Source organism: Protopterus annectens, chromosome 3.part0 (genome assembly GCF_019279795.1).
Source record: "Protopterus annectens isolate FY-2018-M chromosome 3.part0, PAN1.0, whole genome shotgun sequence".
Taxonomy (NCBI): Eukaryota; Metazoa; Chordata; order Ceratodontiformes; family Protopteridae; genus Protopterus; species Protopterus annectens.
Window position 1 is genome coordinate 1254398024 of NC_056731.1, and position 18434 is coordinate 1254416457.

General features: G+C 39.8%; 1 protein-coding gene across 1 annotated transcript in view; it reads left to right on the top strand.

Annotated features, from left to right (window-relative positions):
* LOC122797050 (histamine H3 receptor-like) overlaps positions 1 to 10000 on the top strand; it is a 242885-nt gene extending 232885 nt beyond the window's left edge. The window contains exon 4 of the mRNA XM_044065826.1: positions 8872 to 10000. Within this exon, the coding sequence (XP_043921761.1) occupies positions 8872 to 9723 (852 nt within the window). The 3' untranslated portion in view covers positions 9724 to 10000. The remainder of the gene's footprint in view (positions 1 to 8871) is intronic.
* Positions 10001 to 18434: the final 8434 nt, after the last annotated feature.

The following is an 18434-nucleotide window of genomic DNA, read 5'->3' on the forward strand; positions in this document are numbered from 1 at the left end:
GGCACAAAGTAGAACAGGTTTTCTTACGTTTACTGAATGCAAACTGCAAGAAGCTAGGAATACAAAGCCATTGGCTTACACATGGTCAAGTCACAGAACAGTGTCCAATTCGGTATGTGATCCTTAGAGTGTAAGGACTACTGCTTTGGGTGGAATGTCACAGCCTCTTTCCTGCACAGATGAGGCACACTTTGATTAATTAAAATTAATACACAGCCAGGCTCTTCATATTGAAGTTGCTTACTTTGTACAGTGACAGCATTCTCAGTGAAAACTTTTGCAGAGGTGTGCCTTGTGGCAGAGCTCCTGTTATGTAAGGGACAGGGACTAATGTAATATCCACAGGCTCTGAAAGGAAACAAAAAGAGAAAAACTGAACTAAAGTGAAATATTATATGGTGGCAGTAAAGTTAATATGTATGTATTTAGCTTATAGCTAAAGATAGTGGAAGGGACACAGCGAGTCAAAGCATGAGAAGATAGGCTAATTTAGGAGAAGACAGAAGGTAACAAAGTTTATGAATGTAAGGTCAATATAGATTTAGCAGGAGGAATACGGGTAGAAAACTGTGGTAGTATACTGTACAGAGCTGTATAGAGCAAATAACAGAACATAGCAGTACACTACTAAGCACATTATAAAACCACCACTTAGTAAGTATTCATTGGATTAATTAGGACTTCATAAGAATGTTCTATATACAAAAGCATTAGCAACTGAAATTATGTATGTGAATCTCCTACTGGTTAAAGAGCACAGGCTCAACATCCATGAATCTTTACCAACTAGAATAAAATCAGTACAAATGAAAAGCAGTCCCATTGTTTGCATCATTCCACACAGTCTTAGAGCAAATAGAAATTTATTAATACATGACATAAAAAGCCATGTGAAAGAAGATGGTGACTGAGTGGATGTGGAGACCTAAGTGAAGTGAGATTTAAGGGTCTATATTAGAAGCACGAAAATGCTTCTGTGTGAATACGGAAACAGCGACACATATTCATCGAATCGCATTTAAGCAATTTGATGAATATGTCATAGGGCAAGGAGATAGTTGGCCAAATTTATGGAGTTGCCCTTTCCTTCCTTATAGTGCAATCTCGGAGTTGGTATATTTAGTTAGGGGATGTGGGGGGCAGAGCCCCCCATGTTGGGGGGTGTGGGGGGTGAAGCCCCCCACCTGTTTATGGTGTTAAATTATTTTTTTTTAGCAAATGGCCACATAAGTTTTTTCCCTAGGGAAACATTTGATTACATGGACGTTCGCTATTTTCAGGTTTCGTGCATTATGTATCAACTTTTATGTAGTCACACATATGCACTTTCGGTCTTATAATATAGACCACAGATTTAAGAGTATATTTGTCCACAGTGACTTAGACTTAAAGGGGTGAGTGTGGGAGGGATATGTGAAATAGCCCACTATTCAGCTTGGTCATCAACCCTAGGTTGTTTTTTAACCTACCCTTATACTATTTATTTTAGAGAAAAGTCAGTTTATGGCTGGTGCTCAGCAATTAACAAAAAGCCACAAAGTAGAACAGGTTTTCTTACATTTGTTGAATGCAAACTACAAAAAAATATGGATACAAAGTAACTGGCTTACACTGTGTAATCTAATGATCAAGTTACATGGCAGTGTCCAGTTTGGTAAGTAGTCCTTAGAGTGCAAAGGGGGATTGTTTACAGGCACTTTCCAGCAGATGGCAGGCACATATTTGACTAGTTAATGTCAATATACAGCAAGGCTTTTCATGTTAAACTTGCTTATATCGTTGGATCATAGGATCATAAGAAGTTACTAGGCTAATGGCCCTAGAGGCCTTACAAGCCTAGCCAAGTTCTTACCCTTATTTCCATGATCAGCACCTATTGCCCCTGTCCAAGAGGGACACAGGTGGAACCCCCGGGGTGAATTTATGGTCACCCATCCAATCGCCCAGATTGCGTTTGAAGAGGGCCAATGAGGTGCTTTGTTTGACATGAACTGGGAGTCTGTTCCAAAGATGTGATAACCTATGGGAGACAAATCTTTTCCTCCAGTAGGTTTTATTAATGTCACATAACAGGTTAAGGTCTTTAGAGGGAGTAACCCATGTACCATTTGACTTACAGATATGCAGCATTTCCAATAGCGCAGGGTCAAAGATTGCCTTGTATACAAGGCAGAGATCACCTCTGAATAGTCTGTATGAAACAGAATAAAGTGACAATGATTTCAGACAATCCCCAAAGGACAGATGCTGAAGACGTTGAATTTTCCTTGTGAGAAAATTTTGTGGTTTCTCCAATTGCTGCAAGTGCTTAGAAAGGTACATACCAAAAGGGAAATTGTACTCAGTTATTGGCCTGATGAGGGAAAAGTACAGGGAGGTTAGAACTTCTTTTTTCTGGAGGCAATACCTTTACTTATGAGATGAACAATATAGAATGCATTCTTACCACTGTGGAGACATGGTGGTCAAAGGTACGGTTGCTGTCAACCTCTGTGCCCTAGTGCCTCACCACTGAGTGTGTACTTAAGGTGTTGCTATTGACATGGTAGTTAGCAGGAACATCGATTTTACAGAAAGGAATGATAATACTTTTTTTTTTGCAATGAGTTTAAGGCCATAACTTTGGCACCAATCATTTGTTTGTGTAAGACCATCTTGTAGGATGTTGACATCATTTGGAGAGTTTACAACCTCTCCCAATTTGCAATCATCAGCAAATGTTGTCAGCCACAGACCTTTAGTTTTCGCTTGCACTTCAGAGAAATAGATTCCAAACAGTAGAAGTCTCAGGACTGATACCTGTGGAACACCACTGGTTACGGGTCTATATCATATATCTGAATGCTCAAATGTCCGAACGCCGAAACTTTGAACTGGAAAGTTCAAAGTCTAAAAATAACGAAGCCGCAGAACATCAAATTCTTTCCCAGGGAAAGAATTTGGTGAGCCATTTCCGTGGCTTTGCCATTTCCTCCACTGTGGTGCAATCTCGGAGATGGTATATTTAAGTAGGGGGTGGGGGGCACAGCCCCCCACATTGGGGGGAGTGGGGGGTGAAGCCCCCCCACATTAGAAACAGTATGTAGTGTTTGTGTGTTTCCCTGGGAAAAAAATCTCTGTTCTGATTGTTTGGAGTTTTAAGATTTTCAACTTTTGGGTTCGATATTTACATAGTCAAAGTTTTGACACTTCGACTATGTGATATAGACCCCTGGTTACAGGTCTGCTGTTGTAGATGAGTTGGATTCCCCTATTTTAGCTATATGAGTTCTATCAGTGAGCCAGTTAGTGACCCATCTAATAATATAAGGGTTGATGCCTAATTGGGTGAGTTTGTCAATGATGCCTAAGTTGGGGATAGTCCCAAACACCTTGGCTAAGTCCAGGCAGGCTGTATACACAGATTTCCCCTCATCCAGGGCCTTAGCGACTGTCTCGAAGAAGTCTACCAGGTTTAACAGGCGCATTCTCCCTTTGACAAATCCAAACTGAGTAGGGTCAAGTGTTTGGAGATTACCTATATTTTTGTTGATAAGGTCCATGATGATTCACTCCCTGGCCTTGCAGATAAGGCTAATCAGGCTAATAGGTCTATAGTTCCCAGGATCAGTAGAAGCACAACTTTTGTGCAAGGGAATAACTGTAGTTGTTTTCCATTTAGCTGATGCAAAGCAGGTGCTTAGACTATGATTGAAAAGAGTACCCAATAGTGTTGCTAATTCACTTTGGAGCCCATGTAGGACACAGCCTGGGATGTTATCAGGTCCCATAGATGCTGTGTTTTTGGCCTTAGAGAGTTAATTTACTACCTGCTCTTATATATATACCTGCTTTTTATTGCACAGTGACAATATTCTCAGTGAAAATTTTGGCAGAGGTGTGCCCTGTGGCAGAACTAAAGGCTATATAAGGGACAGAAACTAATGTAACAGCCAAAAGCTTTTACAAAATGACAATTTTCTCAGTTTAAACTTTTTCTTATAAACAAAGGTATGGCATCTAAGTCCTAGGAAGTCATTGTTCCACTGTATTCAGCAATCATCAGATCTATCATTGAATACAATGTCCCTTTTGGTATGTATCTAACCAAGGTATGTATTTAACCAGGCATATCCAACAATTGGAACATCCACAGAGGTTCCTCACTAAAAGAATACAGGGCGTAAGTAATATCTCCTATGCAGACCATCTCAAAGCCCTATCCCTGTATTCTGTCTCCTACATGCTTTTGAGCAGAGTTCTTTGCGTGGCATACAGAACATTGTCAGACCCAACTCTGATGGACCTTCTGCATATTTACAAAACAAACAGCACCAGAATTACGTGTTCTAAAGACTTAAACCTTGCCTGTGATATAAATAGGACCTGCTGGCAAGGTAGGTATGTATCTTAGAGACTACCCTGGCTATGGAACAGGGTCCCCATCCATGTGAACCACAGTTCCTCCCTAACCCAACTCCAGTTCAGCTTGAACAATTGGATAGGAAACCAGAAATTCAGCCCTGGTTTGGCACCTATGTCTGTAATTGACACATGTAACCTGTAAACGGTTCATCTCCAAGGCCCATCCTTGCATTTATCAAGCATATCAGAACTTGTCAGATATTAGCAATACGTGGCTAGACTTAAAAAGGCCCTTGTGCTCATTAGATTAATAAACAGCTATGAGCCTATGTTCCTTGTGGCAAAGCTCCTGGTATGTAAGGGACAGGGACTGATGTAACAGCCATAAGCTAAAATGTGTCCAAAAACAACTCATCCATCACCTTCTGAAACACAACATCTTCTCTCCAACCCAGGATGGATTCCATTCAGGGCACAATACATCAACTGCCCTGATTTCCTTCTTGGATATCATCAACAAAGCCTGTGACCTAGGCCATACAGTGTCAGCCCTCTTTCTGGATCTGTCAGAAGCTTTCAATACTATATCTCATGCCATTCTCCTGCCTCAACTCACTTCTATAGGGTTATCTCCTCAGTCTTTTAACTGGTTTAAAAGCTATGTCTCATATAGGCAGCATGCTGTCAAATGGAAAAATTCTCTCTCTCCCTACCTACATAACCCTACAGTTGTTCCACAATGCTCAGTTTTAGGACCTCTCCTACGTAATATATTTATAAATAATCTTCACCAATCTATTCTGAATGCCTCCCTAGTGGAGTATGCAGATGATTTGACCATCATTTGCTCTACACCTAACCCTGCATCTCTACAACAAATGATGCAAAAAGCCTTTTGTATAGTAGAATCATGGCTCCACAAAAACATCTCTCTCTAAATGCTAAAACAATTAAACTTATGCTGTTTACCCCCAAAAGAAATACAGTATTTAACAAAGAAAATTTCAATATACTCTCACTAAATTCCATTAAAATTGAACTAGTAACTAGTACCAAATCATTAGTAGTCATAATAGACAAAAACCTCAAGTTTGACCTGCACATCCAATCTAATATTAATAAAACCCATAAAAAACTAGGGCTTCTGTACAGGCATAATAGGTTCCTCTCCTTACCAACCAGACAAGCTTTAGCCCTCTACTATCTCCTGTCGTCATTAACCTATGTTGCACCCTTGTTAATGAATTTATAGTCTTCCCTGAAACTCAAACTAGAAACCTGCTACAATAAGACTGCCATATTTGCCACAGGCAGCTGTCACTCCTGCCATCACTGTAGCTTTTTAAGAAAACTACAATGGCTAGAATTCCACCATTGCCTATTACTCTAGCAGCTAACCACATCACACAAACTTATCTATAAACCACAAGACTGCCCTGCCCTTAGCTCCTTACTTGCCCCTTACTCCCCTCTCAGGCCACTGCATTCAGAACACCAACACTTTCTCCATATACATAAACCAAGCCTACCTGCAGGTAAATTACTATACTCTTGGACTATGGCCAGATTTTGGAATAACCTCTTTTCCTCTATATACAGTGAACATCATCCCCCTAACTTTAGAACCTCACTACACAATCATCTCCTCCCCAATTAGATATGTAACTGCACAAAGGCACATCCTACCACCCATGAAGCCATTACTTGACCTTTTCTCCCCTTCAGTCTCAGCTGGCCTCCAATACAATGCTAGCCTCTCTAACTACCTTGCATTGTTGCTGCACCTTGTTGAACCATTTTATCTCTCATTCAATACCTTCACTTGAATTTGCATAAATTAATTTTCCCACACTTCTGCTGACATGAAATGTCTACACTGATCCCTCTTGCTACTAACTGTCTTTCCTTTTTAACTACTTCATGCCCAAATGTCCACTGGAACTGTGTAATTCTACAATAATTATTTGTATTATATTCTCTTTTCAATTGCTTGTGTCTTAGAACCTGTACTGACTCCATTATGTATGGTGGAACCTGCTCATTACAAACTGTCCGTATTATAATTTTAAATTTTTGCTTTTTATGTTGTGCTTGATTGCAACTACTGTATTTTAATATATATATATATATATATATATATATATATATATATATATATATATATTTTGTATTGCTTCATTGCAACTATTATATACCAGTACTGTATTTTGTTACTTGTCTTGGAGCTTTTCTCCCTGGGCCTCCACTGAAAATGGGCTCACTGTGGCCCAGTGGACTTTCCCGGTAAACAAATGTCAATAAAATAAATAAAAGCTTTTGGCAGAGACAATATTTCCAGTGAAAACTTTGGCAGAGGCATGCCTTGTGGCAGAGCTCCTGCTGTGTAAGGGACTGATGCAATAACCACAGGCTATTCCACAGTGAAAATATTATCAGTGAAAGCCTTCTCAGACTACTGCCTTGTGGCAGAGCTCTTTCTATTTAAAGGACAGGGGACTGGTGCGATGTCCACAGGATATTGCGCAGTGACAATTCTTAGTGAAAACTTTAGAGAGTAAATAAAGCAACCACTGCTTTTTTGATTAGTGTCATGGGATCTTTTACAGACACTTGAGCTACCCACAAGCTCAGGCAGATTTGGCATTAGTTTAACACTTCATCAGATTGAGTGTGGCACTCTCATTTTGCTGCACTGCAGTGTCAATATAACTACATGATCTACATCAGCCATGGGTAAAACCTGCATTACTCATATCCAGATCTGATACATATTGATGATGGATAAAACCTCTGTTACTCATAACCAGACGCACATCAGCCAAGGGTAAACCTTTATTATCCATAGCCAGACATGATACACATTAAGCATGAGTAAACCCTCAGTTAATCATTACTAGACATGAAATACCCTAGATATCAGGAAACTCTGCATTTCTGATGGAGAAGAGTAGATAAACCTTGCTGCAGGTCCTTTTTGTCTGCATAATTCAACTGGCAATGTGTTTGCATTTGTGACACTCCAGAGAAAAAAAAAACAATAATAGGGTGTGGAGTCTGTAGCAAAAATACTTTTATCCTGCAGAATGTCTGTTATTCATTTGGGCCTTGAACATGAAGATCCAAATGCTTCTTAATCAGAAATTTCCTTTGTCTCGTCATTTCTGACCACCATACTTTATAATGTGTAGTGGAGAAATAAAATATAAATTTTACCAAACACATTCAAAGTGTCAAAGACTGCCACCAGTATTTTTTTTTGTTTGATATATCAGAGCTGTGCTGAATAACATTCCATTGCAGCATGCTTAAATGGTTTCATTTCCACTGAACAACTTGTAAAGTACTTAACAACTTCCAGCATACTAAACAAGAAAAATCTGAGTGGCACAATTGTTGCTGAACCATATTTCATCAGACACTGAATAACATTTTTTACTTTTTTTAATGCATGCATTTCAAGAACACAGAAAGTCAGAGTAGAAAAAAAGATATTATACAATTCCTCCTCTAAAACGTGCACGCTGATTGGCCAGCCCAACCAGTGTGCCCGTTGTAAATCCCTCGATATACTAATGGAAAAAGGTCCGGTCGCCCGGACTTTTTCCGTTAGTATAAAACACTGTCTCGCTATGTTAAAAGAGTTTAACATAGCGACACAGGTTTAAAAAAAGCAACACAGATCTCCGTTGCTTTTTTTAAAGCTGTCTCGCTATGTTAAACTCCTTTAACATAGCGGTACAGTGTGTAAAAAGCAACGGAGATCTTGAGATCTCCGTTGCTTTTTTTTAAACCTGTCTCGCTATGTTAAATGAGTTTAACATAGTGAGACAGCTTTAAAATAAGCAACGGAGATCTCCGTTGCTTATTTTAAAGCTGTCTCGCCATGTTAAACCCATTTAACATAGCGAGATAAAAGCAACGGAGATCTTGCGTTCTCCGTTGCTTTTGCCCACAGCTCTGATGTACTGCGTAGGCATGCGCAGTACATCAGAACTGCCGCGGAACACCAGACAGCTGCGGAAGGGCAGCAAAGAGGCATTATACAATGCCATTATTTAAGAAAAGTAATTATTTCTTTTCTTAAATAATGTCATTAATATAACAATAACCACTTCTGGGTGTGGGTAATGCTGGATTTACCCACGGTTGTCTTTGTTTGGTCCCGAGGGCGAACCACACCAACCGTGGGTAAATCCAGCATTACTCACACCCAGGCGTGGGTTATTGCTATATTAAAAGTATTGAGTGTGTATCTCTAGCATATTACACATGTACAGCTTAAATGATAATTTGTCAGGAAGATGAAATTAAATAGCATATATGGCTTCAAGAGCTGAGGCAAAATGTGTGTTGCATCAGTGGTTCTAGTGAATGAATTTAGTGGCATCCCATAATACTTTCTGAGGCAAAATGTGTGTTGCATCAGTGGTTCTAGTGAATGAATTTAGTGGCATCCCATAATACTTTCTGAACTAGCAGATATTGTAAAGAGTCCTCGGCCAATGTTTTTTTACATTTCATGTTTAGGTTAAATACCAGCTGCAAAGAGGAACCAGACATGTGTTTATTAAGATGGCAGCTGTGTGGGCAATATCATTCTTCATGAGCATCCTAGTCACGATGGTTGGGGACTACCTAGTTGGTGCTGTTCATCCCCCACAGGAGCAATGCTATATGTCTGCAGTCATATGGAGCTTAGATATTGCAACACAGGTTTGTACATTTATTTTGCCATTTACTTGCACCACTTATTTCAGCTTTAAAATCTACTGGAACCTAAGAAGGCGTAGTAAACAAAAGCATGTGAACACAAAAAGGCCCTGTGACTTAGAGCGCAAGAAAGAAAAAGCATTCTCAGGTGATGTCTCTTGTGAATCAAATGTTGCACACGCCTTACCTGCCAAAGGAACATCAGCATCACCACCACCATCATCCTCATCATCAACACTACCACCACAGCTTACGGTAACAATGAACAACTCAAGGAGAAGTGAAAACCAAAGTCAGAATCCTTTATACAACAAAGGTCATTTAATCCACAGACTATTTAATAACACTAAAATTCATGTTCCCTCATGTGGAAAGCACAGCAGAACAAGTAGTCATAGTACTGCAAACTCTTTCAAACTGTCAAAGGATAAAAAAATTGCAAAATCACTTGCCATTATTGTGTCTGCTTATGGGATGTGTTGGGCACCATACAGAATATTAATGAGTTGCCATACATTTGATACAGCACAAGTAATCAGTCCTGTCTTCTATGAAATTGCCAACTGGCTGCTGTGGTTTAATTCTTGCCTTAACCCTGTGCTCTATCCATTCTGTCACAGCAGTTTTAAAAGAGCTATTTTGAAAAGTGTTTGCTTAAAAAGACACTAAAGGGTAAACCACCAGAATGTATCCCAGAAAAAGCTTTTATTAAAAAAAAATAACATTGATGTTGTTTTAAAATGAGGAAAACATTATCTGATCTGTTTGTAGAGCTAAATATGGTGATGTTCAGTTTCTACTGAGGAATTGTTACATACAGAATTATTTGGTAAACATTAAAATGTTGAAAGCCAGTTGCAAAATATTTTTCGTTACTTAAAGTTTTTCTTTCTTTTAATTTCCATTTAATCAACCCAATCTAGAAAAATAAACTGGTAATGTCTTATGTGTATTTCTTTAAATGTTCAAACAGTAGTAGAGCATTTTACTTTCTTTTACTGCTTAACAAAAATGGTTCCTTTGTTATCTTGCTATAGCAATTTTTTCAGTATTATTTGTGTATTATAGGTAAACACTGTAATATTTCAAGGAAAATTGTGCTTGTCTATATACGCAAATAATCTGGTAGATTTGTATATTTAGGAATAAAAACACAAATGTAGCATTACAGTAACAATCAGACCTTCAAATAAAATAACTCTAGAGCCAGAGTCCAAGGAATTTCCCAAACAAGATCAAGGTGCAAATTCAATAAAGCTTACACTGTAATTTTTTTCCATGTACACATCGCAGCATGATGTGAACATGGGCACAGCAAGTTTTAGATTCAGAAAACTTCATTTAGCAGAGCCTCCATAATGGTAACTTTCATGGAATGCAAATTTCAGCATAAGCAGCTGGAATGTATGCTAATGAAGGGAAACAACATGGCTGTGAAATCCAACAACCTTAAACACCACAGTGTAGACTCCACGTTCATGTTGGTAATGTACACAGAAATTTTCCATGTACAGGAGTCTACATGGAAACAAGGGTATGTAAAAGTACAGAAATATGGACAGAATGCCCACGAAAAGGTAACACACATATAATGGGCAATGTATACACTGCGGATGTCCAAAAGCATCAGGGGGTGTCAGATTAGTATACATTTAAAATATCTTTTTACCACATGTTTGCGCAGTGTGCTGCTTGCTGCAAAAGGTTTTGAGTATGAATAACAGAAACATCATTGATAAGAGGAGTATAATGTAGTGTCACAATAGGTAGAGTAATAACCTGCCTTGTGTCTTTAAATTCATGCTCCTGTGCTGTTGCCCAGCTTACACAGCTACTAACCATGTAGATTTCAGGCTGTCAGCACAGTTATTATGCATGTGAGTACAAAAATCAGTGGATTTGTTGAATCACAAAAAGCAGGAACTCTGAAAGGATGTTCATTTTGTGTAAGCTCCTACACGCTGTTTATGTTTCCTTTCCCATGGATGTTGATGACATCAGGAGGTGTGTCAGGTAACTTTGTTGTTGTTTTTTTTGGAGGGGGGGTTGCATGTGTTTGCTCAGTGTGCTGCTTGCCGCAAACAGTTTTGGCGATGCATAACTTGATTTCATGACCAGAACACCCACATATCAGTCATGAGCTAGACATCCAAAAATAGAAACTGGGTGCATTCAATTCATATTGCTGTGCACTGTTGGGCATCACTCAAACCTGGTAAGTAAGGCTGCACTCTACTAATAGCCTCCAGTTATGAGCCTTTGTGTAGCTACTCCTGTGGTGACAGATGTTAGGTATTAGACTGGAGTGCAAATGGTCCTGGTTTCAAATACAGGATATGGCAACTTTTCTCATAATGTTTTGACACTACAGCTTATACAAATGAAATGTAACTTGTAGTAATTAGTGTTTTCTGTATGTTTCATGGCAACAGGGATGAAAATGTAACATTTTTACATGGCTTACCTTAGTTATGTACAGCTCTGCTCTGCTGCACGCAGGTGAGCACAGATCACTACTGCACACTGAAGCAGGACCTTTAAATCATATTAATTATATCCTAAGCAAGTGAATTCCATCTTAATTAGCCAATCTCACATGGTGGATCTACTCAAGAAATATATAAAGTATGCATACAGTCTACATTCTGACTTTCCTTGATAGGCCAAGAGCACCGCAGTAGAAACTTGGAAATTTTAACTGAAATAATACTAGGGGCTGGTGCAACTAGTCTACATCAGCTTGAGCTAGAGGCTGAAGTCAATGTTGCTGGTGCTGCTGACAATAGGTCTAGGCTGAAAAGAGGAGTGTTCAGGCCCAGGTGTTACATTGGCTGGAGATTGTAGAACACTACTGGGTGGACAGGCACATATTACAAGAACACTGTAAGCTCTGCCTCCCTCTACTCATAGCCAGAGCCAACCAAGGGGAACCCATCCCAGTGGAAACTAAGGTATGTGTAGCCCTCAGGATATTAGCTACAGGTACTTTTCGCAAACCAACTGGGGACATGATGGGGGTGTCACAGGCATCAGCATCCAGGATAGTCCACCAGATTCTGGATGCTATGCTCCTACATGCCAATGAGTACATTTCATTTCCCCTTTCCCCCGAGGACAGGGCCAGCAATATGCAACAGTTCTACCATGTACCACACTAATCTGAAGTACTGGGTGCCATAGATGGCACTCATATACACATTAATTCACCACCTGGTGAGCAGGGTAGAATCTACATTAACTGCAAGGGACACCACTCCATCAACTGACAAGTCATGTACAATGCACAATGGATTATCTTGAATGTGTATGCTGGCAAACATGGCAGTTATCATCACTCCTATATCTGGCACACATCACAGCTATATCAGATGTTTGTTAGGTGGGACATCCCACTGGGCCATTTACTGAGGGATGCTGACTATGCCCTAGTACTGTGGATGATGACACCAATCGGAAATGCACACACACCCACTTGAAGAATTCTATAATGAGGCATACACACAAACAAACATCATAGAGCATGTGTTTGAGCTTCTGAAGTCATGGTTCTAGTGCCTAGATATATCTGGTGGAGCCTTGCAGTATACTCCATGCACATGTACACAGATATTCACAGTAAGTGCTATGCTCCACAATCTGATCCTATGGAAACAGCTGCAGCAGGATCAGCAAGGGGAAGGGACACTCATCACCCCACCAATGTCTAGGTCACCACAGTGACAGTCACAGGAGGACATGGAGGAGGAACCCCTAGCTGCTGTCCCTGTAGGCAGACATAGGCATGCTTAGTATGTCCTTGCTTTGACTGAGAAACAGCACATAGCACATTCACTGACCACTTAGGGACCTAGGGACTAATACTGTTCTCCTACACACATACCTACATTAAAAATGATGCCAGTCAGCTCACACGACCTGTACCTATCCATGTATTGACTGTGTACTACTTGCATCAGACAGTCAGCCCTGAGCTACAGTTGTGTCAACCACTGCATTTGCAAGGTAAGTACTTAACCTACACTGTAGCCTTGTAGAGTATTAAGATATATCCTTTGTATCTATGAATGTGGTACAATATGCAAGTAAATAGTGGTGTATTTGGGCAGAAAATTAAGTAATATGTGACTACTGACACTGTTTTACTAGTATGTGTCCATTTGTAATTAGTAGCCCTCATGCATGATACCTTCATACAGTCTTACTGTAGTAGATCACTGGTACATCATTCAATACAAATGTTAGAAAGTAAGTCTACACATTGCAGTTTCTGAATTCAGACTTGTCTGTATCCTAACAGCAGATATGGCTTGTTCTCCCACCCCACTCCCAAAAAACAGGGGTGCTCCCTTGTAACTGACATAACAATAACTCATCTATGCTACCCCAACCCTACTGTAAATGGGTGTTTGTCACAATTATTATCTCCCACATTTCTAGGAAAATACGGTAGATTTCTTCATACATTGTATGTGTCAGGTCACTCATGTATAGCAGTGTACATTTTTAAGCAGGTGGTTGTGTGATGAATAGCCCCTGTTCTGGCAAGTTGCTTCTGTGGCCAAAAAGACTAAGGCAGCCATCCTGCCTGAGGAACTTGTAATACTGTTGAGGGTTTGAATCCTGATATAAGTAGAGGTTTGGGATGTGTACTATCAATACATTGTGTTTTACAGACTGTGACTCTGTATCCTATACTGTTACCAAATTTTTCTTGTCTTAATTCCACAATTACACAATGCTCCAAATGTTTAAAACATTTTTGATAAAGCTTAGTTGGTTTGCATGGTGCATAGCAGTGCACAAACAATGAAAGAGGAAATAGAATTTATGTCTGACTGCCAACCACAGAAACAGGATACAGTCAGTCTTTGCTGTTAGTAATCAGGAAATCCCAGCTTGGAGTAGAGATATGAGTAAGCTGTAGCAACAGATATATAACATGTAATAGTAAGATTCAGATGTGATTGATGTGCCTTGTGTTGGCACATTGCTTACCTATGCACAAAAAGGTAAAAAAAAAGCAAACACATATGTGTGCACACTTAGTTAACCATAGCATAAATCCAATGTTTCTCACACTACAGAACTCTTTAGCTCTCTCTTATTCTCTATCTAGTTTTACACACACACACACACACACACACACATATATATATATATATATATATATATATATATATATATATATATATATATATATATATATATGGCCATAGAGCCCTACATACCTCATACACTCTTAGAGTAGGAAATCAGGACAAAACAACAAATAACAGGGGGGCAAAGCATATGGCATGTGAAATTCAGATGTCTACCATTATTTACTGACCTCATTTCTCAATGATTTGCCATTGGTTTTCCAGAAAACCATAATATTGTGTGAAACAGTCTAAAAATATGAGTCACACATTTGGACGTTCTACAAAAATCTGGACAGTTGAGAGGTATGGTGCCCTATCATTCTCAGACACCCATGTCTCCCCTATGACTACATGTGGAAACATTGTAAACTGCAGGCACAATATAAGTATATATACATATATTGACAAGCCAGCCCTTTGTTTCCCCACCAGCAATAACACCAACAAGCACAAGAGCCCTGGGTCACCTTGAATTTTCTACACATATATCACCCCATGTACAAGTTGTAATATATAATGCTGCAGTCATCCTCATGAACAGGGCCAAACAATGGTGCTTACATGCTTGCTCATCTAAATGCAAACGGACAAATAGGCGCAATAAGGGTATTGTTGTTACACAACTAGGCTACTAAACAGTATTTATCAGCTAGGCTACTAGGCTCAGATGCCCCCTATGAAGCAATGTAGCTTCATGCAGGCTTCCCAATATGTTTTTGAACACAGGCTTGGTTATGCCATTCAGTATAAGTTCACCGGCAGTCCTACATAAATTAGACTTGTGCTGTGGTGCTTCGATAAGTACTCTTATCTGTAGTCTTTAAATTTAGATAGGTAGGGGTTCTAATTTCACTGCAGTCAACTGTGTGTGTATAAACAAAAGTGGAAGTGTACATCCCAATCTGACTTCACAAATGGCATAGTTTTCCATTGTTTTGGTGCTTTTACAAACATCCAGTCAAGGCAAGCCTCCAAACTCTTGCCCCCATGTGGTCTCCTGATGTAATTTACCATAAGATCACCTGCAGTCCTGTTAAAATCAGACTTGTATTGTGTCACATGCATTAAGTACTCTAATCTGTAGTCTGTAAGCTTACATAGGTAACCTCTCTACAGTTAACTGTGTGTGTGTGTGTGTGTGTGTGTGTGTGTGTGTGTGTGTGTGTGTGTGTGTGTGTGTGTGTGTGTGTAAACAAAAGTGGAAGTGTGTATCCCAATCCGACATCACAAATGGAATGGCACCCATTATTTTGATGCTTGCACAAACATCCAGTCGAGGCAGCCACCCAAACTCTTGTCTCTCACTTGGCCTGCTGATGTCATCTACCATAAGATCACCTGGAGTCCTGTTAAAATCAGACATGTGCTGTGGCGTGTATGCTAAGTACTTTGATCTGTAATCCATTAACTTACATAGGTAAGGGTTCTATTTTCACTGAATTCAAGTGTGTTTGCATGTGTATGAGCTGTTGTTAGATGTTACACAGAGCACTTTACAGCAGCCTAAGGGACATTGTCCTTCTTTGTTCAACAGACACTGCTGATGTCATCAGCTATATCAGATTATTGGATATGTGTATGTCACAATAGGCCATGATCACATACTGGCCTTACAGATGGGTGGATGTCACCTCATTCTATATAAGACAGGCAACAGTGACATTGCTGTTATTGTATGCACAGACATCATGACATCTATTTGCAATGGTGATGGACAGGTTGACACATTAGATCACATAGGAGTCCCTATGGACTATGGTTTCTGCGGTTGATTTTGTGGTCTGCATTGAGAGTAGGGTACAAGTGTATGAGACCCTGGGGAGGTGGATATATGCTTTACAGAGAAGAGGAATGAAAGTCAGCAGGACTAATGTGAATGACAGGGAAGATAGTGGAATGGTTAGAGTGCAGGAAGTACAGTTAGCAAAGGCACATGATGTGAAATACTCTGGATCAACAGTTCAGAGTAATAGTGATTGTGGAAGACAGGTGTATAAGAGAGAGCATGGTGGGTGGAGTGTGTGGAAATGAGTGTCAGGAGTCTTCTTTGACAGACAGAGTACCAATAACACTGACATGGATGGTCTACAAGATGGTAGTGAGATCTGCTATGTCATATGGGTTGCAGATGTTGCCACTGACAAAAAGCAAGAGTCATAATTGGTGTTGGCAGAGTGATAGATATTACAGTATGTATTGTAAGGGCTGATGGTGGGCAGGAGTATTAACCATATATTACAGTGTCTGCTCAGGTTGTATGGTTTGGAAATTATGAGAGAGTGGTGGAATTGTGCTGGTCTGGACATGTGCTGAGGAGTGATGTTGGGTATATTGGGGGACGCATGCTAAGAATGGAGCCACCAGGTAAGAGGAAAATAGGAAGGCCTAAGATAAGATGTATGAATGTGGGTTCAGAGGATATGCAGGTGGTTGGTGTGACAGAGCAATATGCAGAGGATGGGTAGAAATGGAAGCAGAACATTTGCTGTGGCAAGCTGTAATGGTACTGTCCAAAAGAATAGGTAGAAGATGACATCTCTATTTGTAGGAACCCCATATGTACACTCGTGGAAGGAGTGTACAGTAGGAGTATCTATCTGATGATTACTGTGTGTTGACTCAGTTTGGGCTTTAATAGTGTGCCTTTGTATTACCTGCTCTGGATTGTGTCTGCAGAGGTTGTAGCACTTTGCCTTAATACATGCAGAAATGTCAATACATTTGCTTCAAAATACAATAGGCTGCTGCTATGTAGCAGAGCAGATCTATCTGTCAGAACCTCTGTTGCATTACAAGCAGCAATTTACCCACTTGCCTATCAATAACAGAGGTATAGATCTATCTTATGAAGGACATCATAATGTATAGCCCATAGATTAATCACCTGAAAATGATAGTCAGATCATATATAGCCCTCCTGTTTGTATTCTCTATGGAGATACCAGATTCAAACCTCCCATTATCAACTATCATTTCCCCTCTGTTTCCCTTGCTAGTATAGTTGACATAAGGTCCTGACTCAATGCAGATAATGCCTAATGTGGACTGAATAGCCTGTATCCCCTACATCCCTGAATTACAAATTGCAAGAAATCCACGTATAGTAGGAATCTCGAATCAGTGCCCCCTAACTTCCAGATAGGTAACACTAGAAAGGTCTGCTCACTCACCTTGACTCCTACTCATAATATGTACCTGACACAAACCATCATGTGCAGAGATACTCCCCATAAACCAGCCTAAACAACAGGCACATCCTAAATACAATCAGGCTACAAGCAGACAATACACATCAAATATACCATCACCACTGTCTCACCATACAAGTGCTCAAGGCAACAGGCATGTATACCAAATGTTTTTATAATAGTTGACTGTATAGTGAGATGTACAGATGCTCCACTCAACAGCTTAAACAAGGATATGTTTAGTGCCAGCTGTGTGGCAGAAATAATCATCACAGCACACATGCAATCAAGTCTCTCAACAACAATTCCCACTCTTACTCCAGCATACTTCATCTTGGTGTGCACAACTTGAAATGTAACTATCTGAAATATATGAACACAAACATGATTGAGCTATCCAAAAATGGGTCCCTGCCACATATGTTCTGATGGCTGAGCAGCATTATACCTTTGACTAGGATGACACTACTATGTAAATAACAACAGAGTCACTGAACTTGCCTAAGTTTCTGGTGTCATAGTATGTTGATACAGTACCTGTCAGTGTGTGATAACATGGTGGATAGATCATGCTGCTTTGCAGGACATAAGCCACTTTACTGCATCATAATCCCTATATGAGGAAAGGTCAGAAAAGCAAAATAACCAATGTGAAAATGTACACTTCAAACAAAGTGAGGGCCATGCTGCTAAACCCTAGGAGTTCACATCTGAAACTTCACTCTCTGTAAGCACTCTTCTCAGTGAAGATGCTAATGTCTGTGCAGCCATAGAAACCTGGTTCAAGGCTGCTGTATGTATTTGCTCTTGCAACTCTAAAATGCCTTCCAGACTTCCACACAGGAAGTGGAAGTTGTGTGTGCCAGAGGGGGCAGTGTATCTATATACATTGAAGATTAGTACACCTCAAGACTGTTTAGAGAAAATAACTGTATGGAGTTATTCTATGTCCATCCTACTGTAATAAACCGCTTCATTTTATCATCACTAACAGGTCACCATCCTTAAATACAGAAGGCAACACAGCCTATATATTACCACATGGGACAAT